We start from the raw sequence: 19062 nt of genomic DNA, 5'->3' as shown, positions 1-19062 counted from the left end.
GATATATTGGACAGAGGAGAGAATTGTATATAAAATTAATTTTGCTGAATTAAAGAAGGTAGCTTGGTTGTCTGCTTTGTTGTAGCAAACAGCAGTGAGTTTGACAGAGGTTCTTGATAGAATCTGATATTTTCTGAGAAGTAACAGTGACCAGAAGCAGAGTAAACAGTCTGGGTCTACTTGCCTTGAGAGAAAACACCCATCACAACTCAGTGACTTAGGGTCTTATTATAGGATAGCATATCACACTAACTGGTGTGAATGTGAGTCTGAGTCATCCAAAAATGTATCCTGCGAGTCAATGCTTAATGAGTCTTAATAGAATTAAATTTATACTGTGTGCTCTCTGATAAAGATGAGGTGATACATCTGATACATTTTAGAGAGGTTTTTTTTTTTAAAGAAGAAATAACTTTTCCATGTTAAATGGTAAAACTTTAGTTATCTGGAAACTCACTTATGTATAACATTTTACATGACTTTGGTATCTTTTTGATGCCACTATTCAGGGAATCAGGGATTTATACCCCTGGGTCTGTGGTCATTCCTCTCTACATCTGCAGTATCCCTTCTTGCACTGGACTTGCCTAGTCCAGAAAAGCAGCCCATTTAAAGGACACTATTTTGCTACAGGTCAGAAGAATCTCTCTTTATGGATTTCATTATCTTCTTGGGCACACAGTATATCTACAACTCATTTTTACTTTTGATTATGTTGGGGAAGATGAATTAGGCAAGGAAGTGTGTGATGCTTTGCATGTGTTACACAGTTCCATCTGCACAGTAAATATTTATTGAATGAGGAGGAAAAAGAACATAATAAAATGGAAAGAGCATTAAACTGGGAATCAGGACATGTAAGAACTGTTGTAATTTCTCATCTCATACAGTGAAGGCTTGATCTCTAAGATGGTTCTAAATTTCCAAAGTTTCACTATTCTGTTCTCATTTTCCAACAATGCTGGATAAAGCATGTTATTGTATGTGCACTGAACACAAGAATCAGACCTCAAACAATTAGAGAACAATGTAAGATTGCACATGTAAATGCAAAATTAAATATATTCATGTGCTAAAATATATGGTATAGGATGACATATGATGAACTGCTATGTAGCATATTTTAATTGTTCTTCAATTTATCTTAGGTGCTGTTACACTATCAAACTGTAAGTGAACCTGCTACCATCAGAAGATTGATTAGTGTCCTACACAAAAGCACTGGCGAAGTCACAAAGAAAAAACCCAAGTGAGTGTTTCACAATGTGGAAATACTAGCAAGTAATGTAAATAGTGCTTTAGATTTGTTTTATAAAATATTGTTCTTTATAGTAAGTAGAATACATTAGCAGTAGTTCTAGAAACCATTTTCTCATTAATTTTAAAAAAAATTGATAGTAAGTTCTTATTAATTTATATAGTTGGAAATGCTAGTGAAATTTCACATTGATTATTTCTGAGAATAAATTGAAAATGTATAGTGTTAGATGGTATTAAATCCTATGTATTGTGTTAAAGTTTCAGTTATCACTAATTTTTCAGATGAAATTGTATTATCCTTGCCAGTAGAATTCACACACACACACACACACACACACACACACACACACACACACACACACACACACACCCACACACACCCCCTCCCTCTCTTTTTCCCTCTCTCCATCTCCCTCTCCCTCCCTCTCTCTCCTTCCTTTGTAAGCCACATGACCGCTTCACTGGAGTTTATTGACTTTGCTGGTCTAAGATCTTGTAGTCTTTTAACTACTGTTCTTGGCTTGGCCTTGTTCCCCAGTATTCTGGCTACAGATTAGCACTTGCCAAGATAAAATTCCATTTTGGAGAAGTTGCAGTTATTTAGTAGTAAAACTTGTACTCTGAAGACATACTATTCCTGAGAGAAGGTACAGATTATTTCCTCCTCATAATCAAGTCCTAGGTGTTGCAGTCTTTCTAGGAATGTCCAGTTTCTACAGAAATGTGACCCTCAGGCATGTTCAGAAACTCAATAATTGGTCTTCCTAATCACTTCATGTCATGGGAGCATTCCCCTTCTCCTATTTTAGATCATATTATATGGAAACCTACTGGACCAAAATCCTTTTCTAGAATGATTTGAGAAGGATACCTGTTCTATTTTCTGTTGGGGAAAGTATCACTTTAAAGAAAGAAGCTAACTAGTAGAAGTATAGAAACTGGCATTTGTAGTTGGTTTTGCATTACAGAATATTAGAGTTGAAAAACACTTTGCGGGTTATCTAACTTTTCCTTGATACATCTAATGAGAAGGAGCTTACTTTCTCATTTACTTTGGGTCAGCTCTGATTATTAGAAAATTTTTCTTCATATTGAGTGAAAATTTGCTTCCTTCATCATAATCTCCAATTTTGCCTTCTGGCATAACCTTCCACGCAACAGCCTTTGGAGACAATTATGTAATCCTTAAGGCTGAGCATCTCCAATTCCCCGTATGACATACATAGTGTCATATCTTAGTTTTTGTTCTGGAAGAAGCCTTAGAAGTCATATATAGTCCAGTCTCTTCATTTTATAATTGAGAAAACTGAAACCCAGAGAGCTTAATTCATTTGCCTGAGGTCTCATAGAGCTAAGATTGAAACCCTACTGGTTGTCCAAACTACAGATCCTGTGCTCCTCTGCTGCCTCCTCTTCACAGTTCTCTTGAGAATTGTCAGTTTGTTAGCATCCCTCTGAAAATGCAATGCCAAGAACTTAAACATAATGCCCTGGTTGATGTCAGATCTCTGTAAGGTATCTCACTTAAGTATCTCATTTAAGTGGGTCTCACTTAAATCGGACAGTACTCCTGATGATACATTTTAAGACCATATTAGCTTTTTTGGTAACTGTGTCAGGCTGTTGACTCATATTAACCTTGGAATTAATTTAAAAACCCTGTCTTTTTCAAGTAAGCCACTTTTCAACCAAATCTTCTATTCTCAACATGTATGCAGTTAACCTTTTGATCCAAAGTTCAGAAGACAGTTATTCTAATTGTAGCACTTGAAATACAATAAGGATAATGTAATTTTGTTAATTTTAACCAGCTTTTAACTTCTGCAGTTATTTTTAAGTATTGCTTCTGATATACGACATATTTAATGACTTTCTAAGGTTTATGTCATCTGACAGTTTTTATCCCTTATCCAAATTCATGATCATGTTGAATAGAACATAAAGCAGTCTTGTGGAGCATTTGCCTGCGGGTTAACATGACTCCGTTAATCAGTCATGTTATTTCATTGTAAATCCTTCTGCTATCATCCAGTCTACTTTTTTCTTCTTTTCTTTAATGATGTCATGATAAATTTTTGTTTTGATAAATTTGATGCCTTGTTGAAATCAACGTAAGCTATCTTTGATTTTCTCCAGATCTCCCAGTCTTTGAATCATATTTTTAAATAGTGAAAATATCCCATTTGGGCATGACTTGTTCTTAGCACAATATGATTTGTAATGTTCAATCTTTTTTGAGTGCTCATAAACTCTAATTTAGATAAAGGCATTATGTAAATATTAAAGCACTGTAAACATGGCAATTATTACTTTGTAAAGATTTTTGAGGTTGCTTCAATTAAAGACATATAGCTTCTCCCTTTTCAAAAATCAGTTTAGCATTTGTCTTTCTTCAGCCTTCTAGTGACCACATCTGTGAGTTATTTTAATTCTCTGTAGTAGAATTGATATAAATACTTACTTATTTAAAGTAGCTAGGGTGTCCTTTTGTTTTTCTTGTTTTCAGAGGGTTTGTTTTGTTTTCATTGTTCTCAGACTTGCAATCTTTCTTAACCATATTTGAAGATCTTTTTACTTAGCAAGGAAGATAGAAGCAAAGTGGGAACAAAGTAATTCTACTTCCTTCTGTTACCTAGTGTCATATAGATTGTTCCAAGCAATATTCTTTCCATTCCTTGTTTGGTTCCTTATTTTGAATGTAATTAAAATCTACCTTTTCTTCAGCTTTAGTTCATTTAGCACTCTTGACTTCTTGACACTGTTCAGATTTCTCCCATTCTTAGTTATTTACAGACTTAGTGCATATCTTTTTTTTTTTGTTCTTTTTTTGTTTGTTTATTTGTTTAGGGTGGGGGGAAGAGGGTAACAAGTAAGTAGAGTGAAACAAAACAAATTCTAACATTGGCTATGTTCAAAAAGAAAAAACAAATTATTTTCTGTCATCTGGAAATGGAGCCTCTTAATTTGTGTGTGGTTATTATGTTGATCAGAGTTCCTAAGTCTTCTAAAATTATTATTTACAATATTGTTATTGTAAAGAGTATTCTGTTTTTCCAAAGTCTGGGGCACATGGCTGACTGGAGCCAGTGTTCCCTTCCCTTCCTTTCCATGATACACTTGAACGTAAGTTGATGGTCACTTTTTTTGCAATATCCATATTCAGGTGCATTTCACCAATTACTTCTTGACTGGTCGTAGTAAGCCCAGAATTATAGTGCTTCTACCTTTCTTTGCTAAAAGCTGATGTAGTCATCAAAGAGAGTTAAGAAATTAAATCAGGTGCTTACTTTTAGTCTTTTCTAAATGCATATTTTCTGTATTCATTCAACTTGCTACAGCATGTAGAGTTCACCAGTCTTCAATAATAACCTACATTTAAGCATAGCACTGTGCAGTTTAAAAATGGATATAGTGTCTTAAGGTTTGTAAGTCTTTTAGAAGTGATGTTACCTCTGAAGGCCAGATCCTGCTTCTCTCATGTACTAGCCATGTGATCTTGGACAAATCAGTTAACATCTGTGAATTTCAGTTTCCATATCAATAAAATGAAAATATTTGACTGAATGATCTTTAAAATCTCCAAATTCTATGAATTCTTATGCTCTTTGGTTGTTTTGGTAATATAATTTGGGCACCACAACAATGGGAGGGAATGACATCATGGAATGGTTGAGGGAAACCGGGAATTTCCTTTGCTCAAACATTCTTACCTGTAAGAACATACAAATTCTTTCTTCATACATTCTTAGCTGGAAGAACTTTATTTGGCCTAATAAACTTCTTTTGAAAGTCATTGTCCAAGAAAATTTAAGCCTGTGAAGTAGTTCACATATTGATATCAATTCTGTTAGCCTGATAATTAGGTTGTTTTCTTTTTAATCCTTAACTGGTATCTATTAAAACTATAGGAGTTTATTTATTTATTAAATGAGACTTTGATCTGAGGTAAAAAGGTACTTCTGAGAAGCGCTGGTTTGGATAAGCTGCGGAGGGGTCAGGGGCAGCATTAGGTAGCCAGAAAGCAGCATCTTATGAGAGATTATAGACATTGGAGGTGATAGTATCAAAGAAAAACTTATTTTAGTTTTTAATTTTGCCTAGGGCCCTGATGGTGGGTAGCATGCCTCTTTGCCACCGAACATCATCTTGTTTAGGTATTTTTAGTATACTCAAGGCTGCTGTTACCTGATCCTGACTGTAATAATCCCTGAAGAAAAGGCATTCTAATGATATTGAAAGTATTTATATACATCAGTGGGAAAATATGTACAAATTAGTGTTTCTGGGTTTAATAGCTTTCTTATAATTGATCCAAAATTACATGTCTGTATATATTTGTTTTTTAAAAGATTTTCTTTGTCTTTTTATAGTTTATGAAACCTTGGTTTTGCTTAATTTTTTTTTAAAGCTTCTTTGTTATGTTACTCTATTTGTAAATATCTATGTTATGTGTCCAAATGATTGTGTTTTCTGACAGATTGTTGACTAAAGGCCAGAATGCTCTAGTAGAACTGCAGACACAAAGACCTATCGCTCTTGAATTATACAAAGACTTTAAAGAACTGGGGAGATTCATGCTGCGTTACAGTGGTTCCACGATAGCTGCAGGTGTTGTCACTGAGGTACAGTAATGTGGTTATGGCACTAACTTCAACATGTCCATACTGAGGTTGAAAGAAAATGGGGGATTTAGCAGTAGCACAGAATCCCTGAATTCATTTTTCCTTCCCTTAGTCTATTATTTTTATTTTAAAATACCAAATATTTTAAAATTCATCTATCCCTTCTACTGTTTCCCCTCCCCCATTGAGCAAATTCAGACATATAAACCAAAAGAAAGAGAAAACAAACTTTCTCCAGGCCAAACCTTATAATTTCAAAATAGCTTTGTCCTTAAATTGTCTGTCCAGATTGAGCACATGAAATTATAGTCTTAAGAATTATTCTGTTTTCTTAATTTAAGGAAAATGTTTTGAAAATAGGACATGTTAGACATGTAATTCAACACAAAATCTAAGCCTGTAAGTCTCATATATTAAGGAATGACTTATTTATTTTACAGGAGTACTTTTCTTTTGGTAGAAATAAATAGCTTTATCCTCTCTTATTTTTGAAATATAATTTTTTTCCATTCATAGAAAGAGCAGAAATATAGTAATAAAAATAAAATGCCTCAAATGATATATGTGATTCCATTTTTTACAATATACTTTTACATGTCCTTCCAGAGACTGCATGGTATACCAGAAAGAATAGTGGCCTCTTCAGGAGACCTGTCTCAAGTCTTCTACAAACTAGCTATGTAATCTTGATCGTCATTTCATTTCTAGGCTTTCATTTCTTTAACTGTAGACCCATGTCATTGTGGCTATACTCTCAGAGATCCTTGCTAGAATTAACATTGTGTGATTCTAGGCTATGTAACTTTTCAGGAAAAATCAAATTATGAAAAGCAAGGCCTAACACTTGAAAAAAGAAGCACAGCACACACAGAGAAATAAAATTCCTCATGTTATGATAGTAAATATTAATGTTGGGAGGATTATGACTTTTTGAAAATCAAATTTAACTTTTAAAAATGGATTTCATGATTTCAGAGCTCCGTTGAAGATTATGACATTTAAACTAATTGTAATAACTGCTTTTACTAGAACTTTAAGTAACAGCAAAGTTAAATTCAGCATATTCTAGTCTTTTCTAAGACTCCAAAGATTCCATGAATTATTTTAGCCTATCTTTTCAATAATTCAAAGATCAATTATTTTGTTGCTATTTCTTCTATCAATGCTAGTTGAGAACCTACTGGATTGAGATTATTACAGTAGCCAAAATAATTGCTCACACTGCTGCCAACTTGGTGATGAGCCATTTTGAATTTAGTGAGACTAGTCCTAACATGATCAAGAGATGACCCTACTATGTGATCTTTGAGGTTCCTAACAGCTCTAAATTGGTGATCTCATTAGCTTTTTCTACCTCCATAGCTTGTGAGAACCCAGGGGCATGGCTCCTTTAATATCTGGATAGGACTTCATTACCTAGAGTCATAAATATACTAAATTAAATGTTAAAAAAATTAAATTGCCATAGAATAATAAGAATTTGAGAACTTGAAAGAATTTTAGAGATCATCTGGTCCAAACCCTTCATTTTACAAATGTGAAAGAAACTGAATTCCAGAGAAGGGGAGTACCTAAGCCCAAGGTCATTCATCTGTATGTGATCAAGCTGAATCTTAGTGGCTCAGGTTTTCTGGTGTGATGTCTAGTCTTGTTTTTTTTTTCCCAGTACATTATTGCCTCAGATCGTCCTTTTTAGCCAAACTGAATAGATGTTTTATTTATGGAGTCAAGGGTTTTTCATGCTTGTGTTCCATTGGATCGATGATCATATCAGTGTATCCCATTACAAAAATAGATTGGGTTTGCAAGACTATTTGAGAATTCCCTGGGTAAGCAATTAAAAAGCAGTAACTTTTGTGTGATATATGAAGATCCAGCCATGGCATAGTGGATAGACAGTTGGCATTGAGCTTAGGAGCACCTCTAACACATGTGTGAGTCTGAGACCCTGGGCAGGTCTTTTAACAGTGCCTCAGGCAGTTCTCAAAGACTTTAAGCTGCAAAATAGGTGCTAATCAGCATTGGTAGCATTTCCAAATGGCTAAAGTCCTAGATCTTATTTAAAAAAAAAAAACAAACTATTTAGACTCAAGTCCAAGGTAGTTTCATTTATTTAATATTAAACTAACATTTTAAGTAATTACTATCTGCTTTCTCTCGTTACTCCATTCTGTTTGCCTTTAAAAAAAAATACCATACCTTCTCAAAATTTCAAGCTAATGTTTGTTCCTGATATGAATCTAAAATTATAATTCTGTGGATGAAAATTTGTAAATATTCTTCATTCACAAATGGTTGATAGGGTTGGTAGTGGTTTGGTTTTTTTGCCAGCAAAAATGTAGTACAAAGCTAATTGTCTAGTTTCTTGTTGCTTGAAGACTTGGACTCTGAATCCTTTTTGGCCACACATTATCTCTGTGATCTTGGGCTTATGCAGAAGTCCTGAGTGAATGGAGTAAAAATCTAATATGTTTGCTTTTATATATCATGCTATTCTTTAAGAGATAATTATCTAAAACTTAGCAAGGAGTAATGAAATCAACTGAGAAGTGTAAAAGTAGAAAAATCAGAGATAGAAATTGTGCTCTGTGGGGAGGATGAAAAGTTTCTCTTCAGTATGTCAGGTTTGTTCCTTGTAGTTCTAAATTTTGTTGTAAGATTAATTAAATCTTAGTAACTGTACTTTTTTCTTTTCAGATAAAAGAATGACAGTGGAATCAGGACCTTATCCTCTAACCAAAGGCCATAACTCAACTAGACCTCTGTTTTTAAAGAATCCTGTTGCTCCAGTTAAAGAAACAACATACATTTGAGCTTTTAAAATGAGGGAGAGAAATTTAAGCTGCAGTAGACTGCTAGGAAGTATTAAGATTTTATCCTGCAAGACAAAATGCCAACTGACAAGGGAATGCCACCATTGCACCTTCATTTCAAAAATATTTTCCCTATGAAATTTTAGTTAGATGGGTATGGCTCACCAAGAGTTATGGAAATTATCAGAAAGATGTATTAGAAGATATTAAATCATCATGAAATGGAGTCTTTCCAGCCAAATACCAGAATGTTTACAGTTTTTTCTTTTGATTTGTGAATTTACTGCACATTCTTTTAGGAAGATTGACTAAATTAAAATTAGGCTGTTAGTGTAGTTAAAAGTTAACTTGAATCTTTTTTTCCCCAAGTTGACTGAAGAAGAATTTCCAGACTTTTCAGAGAAAGGCATATTGTGTTGAGCACAAGAATGCATCTCCCACCAAAGTAAATTTGAAAATGTTTAATTTGAAATTAGTGGAAGCTGCTTCTATAGTGACTATATTATTTAAGAAATGTAAAACAAGTAAATAATAAAGTGACCCTGGTTTGAGCATAACAGCACAGTGTGTTTTGTTTCCTAGAAATTATTGGAAGTTTGTACACCCTTTACTTAATAGTAATTCTACATTATGTTTCTGTAGGGAACTTTCAAATGAGTTCTTAATCATTCTCAGAATAGTAGAACAAGGCTAGCCTGTTTTTGAAAACCTTGGATTAATGACCAGATCCATTTTTCTAACTCACCAATTTCTGTTAGTTTTTTAAAATCTGTATTTTTAAGGAGAGTCAAATCCTATTTTAGAAACAAAACAGAACAAAGCCACACCGTTATGTAGTTCGGTATAGACTAATCTGATGTGTTTCTTGGAGAATCAGAGTTATAACGGGTAACTGTTACTTTTGTGAGTGCTTATTGTTGATAAAGCAATATTAGTGATGAAATATCAGACCTGAGTATATGCTGAGTAAGCTAAAGATTGAAATCGGTTTCTATATGTGGTTGCTTCATAGTAACCTAAACATTCTTGCCAATTTTGCAAATACCATATAAGTAGAACTAGGTGTTATGAATGTAAAAGTTTTAAGCTTCCAGATCCCAATATGCGTAAATTAGTGAAGATCATTATATACGTATAATTTGCATACGTTTTGGACTTTATAAAGAATATATAAAGATTCTTTTAAAAAAACCCCACAGATTCAGGTTTTTAACTTTAGCAAAGATGCTTTAGAAAGTAGTTTTTTTGAAAACATTCAGAATGTAAGATACATGGCAATATCTTGGGGCAAATCAATCCTTTTTATTCCAGGGGAAATCATATTTTTCTCTTGCAGCCAGTACCAATGTGAAAAAGATCTAATGGATTTAGTGAACTAGAAATTCAGTTACAAGGTATAATATGGCAAAAATATCTGATGCAGTCTTAGGATTCAGGAAAGAAGTATACTGACTTAAACAAGGGAAGGAAAGGTCCCTCTGCACTCCTTCGTAATGGAACCACATGTAGAATAACATCCTCAATTTAGAGTACCACATTTCACCAGGAGGGGCATTAACAATCTAGAATGTGTCTAGAGGAGGAGGGCAGCCAGAATGATTCAGAGTCTTGAGGGTGTGCTGTATGAGAGTCATTTGAAGAAATTGAAGATCTTCATCCTGGAAAAGAGATTACTTTGGGGTTTAGGATACTCATTTAGGGTTAAAGATGATCATGTAGACAAGGTATTGGACTGGTTCTGCCTGGCCCCCCAGGACAAAACAAAAAGCAACAAGTAGAAGCTGCGGAATAGATTCAGATTAGCTATAAAGAAGAATTTCCTAACCAGCCTTCTCAGATTCCTAGCCGGAGTTCCATATGGCCTCCCTCACTGGCAAATAGTGCGTACCTTAAATGTAAAAACCCCTAGTAAATGCCAGATCTAGACGTGGAACTCAGTCCAGTGTGCTTTCCATGACATCATTTTTACTTATACACTTACTGAGAATTAGAGAACACAGTCAAAAAATTTCTCAGGAGCCATCTGATCCATCCTCACTACAAAACACCTAGCTATTGGTCCCACTTTTGCATGAAGAAGATTTCTTTTGAAGAAATCATCTGTACTTTCAGGTAGTTCTAATCATTAGGAATTTTTCCCCTTTATGCCATATGTGAATGTGTTTTCAAAATTTGTATACATTGCTCATTTTTTAATGTTAAAAAATTAGTTTTCAGCAAACATGAACATTTCCATGAAGAGCAGAAAAATAGGCTTCATTCCACATGAAACTGCATACATAGATCTTCACCTTAAACAGTTTGGCTTTTTAAAAAATTTCTTCACAGTACTGCTCAATAATCTCTGTCCTAATAAATTTTAATTCAAACCCTGCCACTAATTAGCCGTATCACTTTGGACAAACCATTTAACTTCTCTAGGTCTGAAGTTCCTTAGTTGTAAAATGAAGGGATGAGACTCTATGATCTTTGAGGTTCTTTTTAACAAGTTAAGGGGACTGAACATCTCTCACATCCAGCTTATTATTTCTGCTTTATACATCTGCCACTTTAGTTCAAGTCTTAATCACCTTTCAACTAGGTAATTTCAGCAGCCTCCTAATTGGTCTCCCTGCCTCAAGTCACCACTCCAGTCCATCCTACACATTGCTGCCAAAGTAATTTTCCTTAAGCATATTTCTGAGTAGGTCATTCAAACTCTAGTGGCTTTCTGTTGCTTCTAAGGATAAAACAAAAATTCCCCAACCTATCTCAGTGGATATTACTCTCCCTTCCACACTGCAGTCTTGCTAAAGTGGCCTTTTCTCTAAATATATGAGACTATTTCCTGGCTCCATGCCTTTGCACTGACTGTTCCACATGCCCAGAATGCAGTCCTTCACCTCTACCTTATAGAACCCTTCCCTTTCTATAAAACAAAGCATAAGTACCCTTTTCTGCATGAAACCCTTCTTGATCTTCCTAACCACTAGTGGCCTCCTTCCAAAACTGCTTTTGTATTCAACTACCTTGCATATATTCGTATTTACTATATTATTCTGTCTGTATCTTCATAAGCACTTCTTGTTTCCCCCATTGGATTGCAAGCTCCAGGGAAGAAGGAATTGGTTCATTTTTAGTACTTTGATAGATTGTTGTGTTTGTCCTTTGTTTTCGAAGAGGACCATGACATCAGGGAAATGATGATTTGACTTGCAGTTGACTTTGATTTGAGTGAGGGACGGCTGTGCAAGGTCACCAGCCATACTTTACTTTGATAGATAGAACATGCATCAAGCACTTTTTAACTTGTCAGGCACTGTGCTAAGTGCTGGGAATATATATACAAGAAAAAAATAGTCCCTACTTTCAAGGACGTTACGTTATTTTTTTTTAACATTTAATTTTTTATTTTCTTTTTCTCAATTACATGTACAAATGTTTTTAATATTCTTTTAAAAAAAATTTTGAGTTTCAAAGTCTCCCTCTCCCCCTCCTCTTAAAATTTTTTTGCATGTATAAGAAAGACCTTACATTCTGATATGGGTAGACAGTTCATACAAGGGAGATGAAAAGGGAAGGGGGAGCACACATGGGGACAAGTTGGAAAAGTAGTCTGAGGAATGATGGCCAGATCTGTATGAGTGGATGGTATTGGTGCATCCTCAAATTGAAGTTCTTGGGAGGAGCTCTCCAATCCAAGATGGAGTCCTTAGGAGGTGGACATATTGCCAGAAAGAGAAGGCTGCTAGGGTGAAGAGCAGAGGTTGTCCAGGAGTAATGAGCTGATTTGAATTAGAAGTTATATCCCTAATGTCTAGCATAGTACCTGCTATATAGCACTTACTGTGAAGCAAATAGGAGGCACAGTGGATAGAGTGTTGGGAGTTAGGAAGACTTGAATTCACATCCTGCTTAAGAAACTTACTGGCTGTGTGATTGGTTAAATTGCTTAACCTTTCTATTCTAATTTGTGAAGTGATAATAGCACCTACCTCTCGGGTTTGTTGTGAGGATCAAATGAGAAAACATGTAAAGCACTTTTCATTTAAGCTGTTAATTATTTTCAAAGAAGACCTTGAAGAAGACATTAAGGGGGGATGTCTTGACTTGTGCATGAGTTGAATTTAAGTAAGACAGAGTTGCACAAAGTCCTCATCAGAGTTCCAGTCATCAAAGTCTAATGACAAGATTAAAAGTCAAGATGACTGGATACAGTGGGTGACCTTGGTGTCTTCAATGTCTAACCAAGCTCTAAGGGCTTCACAGTGCCTGCTTCAGCCACTTGCATGGCCATTGGAACAAATTGTTCTCATCCACCTATTCTGTTGGGAATAGTCTTCCCATGCTTGGGCTAGAAACCCACTAAAGCACCAACAGGTTTGAAGTCTGTTATAACCTGGGTTAGCCCTTCTGTTGAAGTGGTTTACTGAAGCATGGGACCACTATACATGCTACAGCTTCTTGGAGCCACAGATGAGAGTTGAGTGCTAGGTGGACATCAAAGATGGATGTACAGCCCTGAAAAAGGCTTGGCAAACTCTCACACCAGAGGTGCTGGTCTTCCTTGACACTGCATACTGATAGTGTCTTTATATATAAAGTGCATATATATATATAAAGTGCATTTAAACCATATAAATATATATGGTCTCCTATGACCATTGTCCATAACTCTTCCATCTGAAATTCCCCTTACTGACCAGAACCTCCCTAATTCTTACATCTCTACTACTGCCTTAGCCCTTCTAAACCTAGTCTTCATTTTCACTACAAGTTTTTTTTTTGTTCTTCCTTTCTTTTTTGTCCATCATTACTGCTCTGGCCTGATGTCCTTTCCTGTAGTCTTGATGTTATAGGTGACTATTTCAAGCATGTGCTATCAGTTGCCCTTGAATCCCTCACTTCCTTGTGCTGTCACTAGTCACTTCTCACAAAATCCTCACCAACCACCTTCTGTATTCCTGTTCATGTGTTCCTCAGTATACCTGGAGAGTCATAAGACTGTGCTAGTTGGGTTCTTTACTATTTTTTTCTTTTTAAATAAATATTTAGTTTTAGTTTTCAGCATTCACTTTTATAAGATTTTGAGCTTCCCTGCCTTCACCAAGACAGCATATAATCTGATATAGACTATACATTTACAATCATATTAAACATTTACACATCAGTCATGTAAAGAAGAACCAAAGGGAAAAAAGAAAATATGCTTTGATATGCATTCAGACTCCATAGTTCTTTGAATGTGGATAGCACTTTCCACAATGAGTCTTTTGGAATTGTCTTAGTTCATTGCATTACTGAGAATAGCTAAGTTTATCAGTATTGATCATACAATGTTGCTGTTACTGTGTACAGTGTTTTCCTGGTTCTCACTTTACTCAGCATCAGTTCATGCAAGTCTTTCCAGGTTTTTCTGAAGTCTGCCTGCTGATTACTACTTCTTATGTAACAAAGTATATGCCATTATGTTCATGTACCACAACTTGTTCAGCCATTCTGAAATTGATAAGCATCTCCTCAATTTCCAATTTTTAGCCACCACAAAGAGAGCTGCTCTAGATATTTTTGTACCTGTAGGTCCTTTCCCCATTTTTATGATCTCTCTGGGTGGGATATAGACCTAGAAGTAGTATTGCTGGATCAAAAGGTATACACAATTTTATAGCCCTTTGGGCATAGTTCCAAATTGCTCTCCAGAATGGTTGGATTAGTTCCCAACTCCACCAACAATGCATTAGTGTTCCAATTTTCCCACATCTCCAACATTTATCATTTTCCTGTTTTATCATGTTAGCCAATCTAATTGGTGTAAGATGGTACTTCAAGAGTTGTTCTAATGTTCATTTCTCTAATCAATGGCGATTTAGAGCATTTTTCATGACTATAGATAGCTTTAATTTCCTCATCTGAAAACTGCCTGTTTGTATCCTTGGACCATTTATCAATTGGGGAATGACTTGTATTCTTACAGATTTGATTCCATTCTCTATAGATTTTGGAAATTGAAGCCTTTGTATCAGAGACATTGGCTGTAAAAATTGTTTCCCAGCTTTCTGCTTCCCTTCTAATTTTGGTTGCATTGGCTTTGTTTGCGCAAAACCTTTTTAATGTAATGTAATCAAAATAATCCATTTTGCATTTCATAATGTTGTTCTCTGTCTCTTGTTTGGTCATAAATTCTTTGCTTCTCCGTAGAGTTGGAAGGTAAACTATTCCTTGCTCTCTTAATTTGTTTATACTATCACCCTTTATATCTAAATTGTGTCCTCATTTTGACTTTATCTTATTATATGGTGTAAGGTGTTTGCTGAGGCCTAGTTTCTATCATACTATTTTCTAGTTTTCCCCAGCAGTTTTTGTTAATTAGTGAATTCTTATTTTCAGAAACTGGATTCTGTGGGTTTATCAGAAAGTAGGTTAATATAGCCATTGACTACTGTGTCTTGTGTACCTAACCTATTCCACTGATCCACTACTCTATTTCTTAGCCAGCACCAAGTAGTTTTGATAATTGCTGCCTTCTAGTACAATTTTAGATCTGGAACAGCTAGGTCATTTTCTCTTGCATTTCTTATCATTAATTCTGTTAATATTCTGGACCTTTTGTTCTTCCAGATGAATTCTGTTAATATCTTTTCTAGTTTTATAAAATAACTTTTTGGTAGTTTAGTTAAGATGGCACTAAATAAGTAAATTAGGTTAGGTAGATGTATTGCCAAAGCAATATTCACAGCACTGATGGCAACTGTGACTATGCCAGCATAGTTCTGAATCCCAAAATATAATAGACTTTCCATATAGAAGGCAAAAGAAAAACATTTATTCAGACACCAGAAAGCCAAATCCATCATGGTAACCAAAATGTCAGTACACATTAGCACTGCAGGGGACGATGCATTCCTTTACAATTTTATAGTCATTGTAAGAATTATTCTGGTGTTGCTCAGCATAAGATCATTATATGTTTTCCTAGGGTTCTCTGGATCTACCTTTTTTTCCCAAGCCTTCCCCCACTCTCGCCTGCCAGGGGCCTTCCTACAAGCAAAATACTCATACTCAGAGCTATACCTGCCTTTGTCCTCTCTTTACTCCACCCTAACTGCTCTTACCAACTTCCTCCCAGCTCTGCTCCACTCTTCCTCCTGCACCTTCAGCAAGCTCCTCCAATCACATGTGACTTAGGCTTCCAGGTGATTTAAGCAGTTCATGTGGGCTTATTAATGGGTGGGAAAGATCTTCAAATTAAGCAAAAGTACATTAACAATACAATAGAATTGTCATTTTTATTATATTAGCGTGGCCTATCCATGAGCCACTTATATTTTTCCAATTATTTAGATCTGACTTTGTCTGAAAAGCATTTTGTATTGTGTTCATATAGTTCCTGGGTTTGTCTTGGCAGGTAGACTCCCAAATATTTTATATTGTCTACAGTTATTTTAAATGTTATTTCTTTTTCTATCTCTTGATGCTGGGCTTTGTTAGTAAAATTTAGAAATGCCAATGAATTATGTGCATTTTATATACTGCAACTTTGCTAAAGTTGTTTATTATTTCAAGTAGTTTTTTTACTGGATTCTCTAAGTATGTTGTCATATCATCTGCAAAGAGTGATAGCTTTGTTTCTTCATTGCCTGTTCTGATTCCTTCAGTTTCTTTTTCTTCTCTTACAATTTTCTTATTTAACCTTCCTTTACAGTACCATAAACAAAACCCTCATTGTTACATCGAAGTTCTTTTGATAATCACACATGCCACTCAGATGCCCCACACCCTTGACACTCTCACTACACATCCCCATATCCCACTTTAATAAAAAAAAATAGCGTTCCACTGAAACTTGCCTGTTTTCTCCCACTTCATATCTCAGAACCTCTTTTCACTTTATTCACCCCTCCCCATTCTTCCTTCCTTTCTCCAGTCTTTTGAAAAGGCAGGTGTCATACCAAGGCTACCCTCTCTCTTACTTGTAGTCTTGATCCTTCGCATCATGTCTTTCTCCAGGAGCTTATTCCTTCATTCATTCCCTCTTTTCCATCTTAAATCTCTCATCCCCACCACCTGCAAATGTGCCTTTGTTGCCCATCCTCAACTTCCATTACCTTGCTATTGCCTCAAAGTTATCATACCTGTATCCTTCCTTTTATTGTCAGGCTCCTAGAAAGTTAGTAGACTGAACTGGTTGCCCACCTTGCCTCCCCTCCCGGTTTGTTCTTACTCCTTTGCATTCTGATTTCTGACAGCACCGTTCAACTTAAAACTGCTCTCTTCCAAGTTACCAACTCTCTTAACTGCTAAAATGACCTTTTCTCATGACTTGTTCTACTTGACCTCTGTAACTTTTGACATCCTTTCCTGGACAGACCCTGATGTTGAGAAAGATTGAAGACAAAAGGGAAAGCAAGGAGATAAATAGAGAGTCTCGTGGAAACAACGAGCTTGAGTTTGGACAGACTTTGAGAGACAGTGGAGGCCAGAAGTGCCTGCTGTGATATGGTCGTTGGGGTCACAAAGAATCCAGTACGACTAAACAAGAAGTTCTTGGACAGTGTCTCTTCTTTGACTTATATGACACTATGCACTCCCTCTTCCTGTCCTCCCTCCTTCAATCCCTCCTTCCTTTCTCCTTTTTTTCTCTCTTCCTATCAGTCCTTCCCCCCATTTAAAAAAATATGAACTTAACAAGTATCAACAAATGAGTATTTCCACTTACAAAAAACAAAAACAAGGTTATATATGAAACAATCTCATGTATGGCTTATTGTTAAAGTCTATAAATGCCACCATTTGTTGTCTGCATTTTCTTTTCTTACGTATATTTTTGAAATGTTTCATTAATTCTCTCTGTCTCTCCCCGTATCTCCCTCCCTCTCCCCTCTCTTTCTCCCTGTCTCATTGTTATTTCCTCCATCCTTTCCTATTTTATAATACAATAAGCATTTAATGAATTTCTACTATGTGCCAGGCATTGTACTAACCAACAGGGATACAAATAAGGAAAAGAAATACAGTTCCTGCTCTCAAGGAACCTCTGATCTACTGGGATAAGACAGCTCACAAGTAAAAAGCTCTCCATCACAAGTGTAGTCAAACAAAACTAACACTTTGTCTATGTCTGTACCTATTGTTTATCACCTCCCTACCAACAGGTGGGAAACCTGCTATATCATTAGTTTTCTGGAATGTTGTGGTGAATCATTACATTAATTGGCATTATTAAGTCTTTCAAAGTGATCTTCCTTTATAATTTTATAGTCATTGTAAGAATTATTCTGGTGTTGCTCAGCATAAGATCATTATACGTTTTCCTAGGGTTCTCTGGATCTACCTTTTTTTCTGATTGTTGGTTTGTTTCTTTTTTGACACAGTAGTGACTAACTTGGGCAGCTAGATGGTGCAGTGGATAGAGAGCTGGGCCTGGAATCAGGAGACTCTTCTTCCTGAGTGGAAATCTGGCCTCAGACTTTTAGCAGCTATGTAACTATGAGCAAGTAACTTAACCCTGTTTGCCTCAGTTTCCTCATGTGTAAAATGAGCTGGAGAAGGAAATGACAAACTACTCCAGTATCTCTGCCAAGAAAATCTCAAATAGGGTCATGAAAAGTTGGATGTGACTGAAAAATGACTTAACAACAATAAATAACTAGCAACAATATTCTGTTACATTTCATATAACATTTTTCCAACTGACTCCCCCATTTTGTTTCCAATTCTTTGGTGCAACAAGAAGAACTGCTATAAACATTTTCGTACATATAGGTTATTTCCTTCCATATTTGATTTCTTTGTGGATATATGCCTGGTAGTGTTATCATTAGGTCATATCATAGGGTACACACAGTTTAACAACTTATGGTGTACCATTCTAAATTGCTTTACAGAATAATTGGACCAATTCAGTTCCCCTAGCAGTATACTAATGTCCTTATTGTCACACAGCCTCCAACAATTGTCAATTTCCCTTGCTGTCATTATCACAAATTTGATAAGTATAAGGAAAAACCTTACAGTCGTCTTAATTTGCATTTCTTTTTCAGAGAAGTTTGTTGCAAAGATTTTCTCAGTTCACTGTACTTCTTCAAATTCATTGATTTCACTTGTGCAAATGCCTTTCATGTAATTACAATCACAATTTTTTATCTTTTATAATTTAATATCTTTTATAATTTTACAATTTTTATATCTTCTATGATCATCTCTATCCTTTATATGGTCACAAACTCTCCTTTATCCATAATTTTGAAAAATATGCCCTTCTAATTTATTTATGATATGACCTTTTATATCTGGGTTACATTTCATTTTGGGACACATTGTTGTAAAGATATTGGGAGATACCCTGTTTTCTAGAGCTAAGACCCAATAAGCAAACTGTGTCTTAAGCT

At 35.5% G+C, this 19062-nt stretch overlaps 1 protein-coding gene across 3 annotated transcripts in view; it reads left to right on the top strand.

The window, feature by feature from the left end:
- HBS1L (HBS1 like translational GTPase) overlaps positions 1-9252 on the top strand; it is a 125448-nt gene extending 116196 nt beyond the window's left edge. For 2 of the 3 annotated variants that reach the window (XM_072643403.1, XM_072643406.1), the window contains 3 exons: positions 1149-1249; positions 5738-5882; positions 8580-9252. In XM_072643403.1, the coding sequence (XP_072499504.1) occupies positions 1149-1249; positions 5738-5882; positions 8580-8591 (258 nt within the window). In that variant the 3' untranslated portion in view covers positions 8592-9252. Of the gene's footprint in view, positions 1-1148; positions 1250-5737; positions 5892-8579 lie in introns of those variants that run through there. The other variant, XM_072643404.1, reaches the window with a different exon arrangement.
- The last annotated feature ends 9810 nt before the right edge of the window (positions 9253-19062 follow it).

Source organism: Notamacropus eugenii, chromosome 2 (assembly GCF_028372415.1).
Source record: "Notamacropus eugenii isolate mMacEug1 chromosome 2, mMacEug1.pri_v2, whole genome shotgun sequence".
NCBI lineage: Eukaryota > Metazoa > Chordata > Mammalia > Diprotodontia > Macropodidae > Notamacropus > Notamacropus eugenii.
The sequence above is the reverse complement of the archived record's forward strand: the minus strand, read 5'-3'. Positions and strand labels throughout refer to the sequence as shown.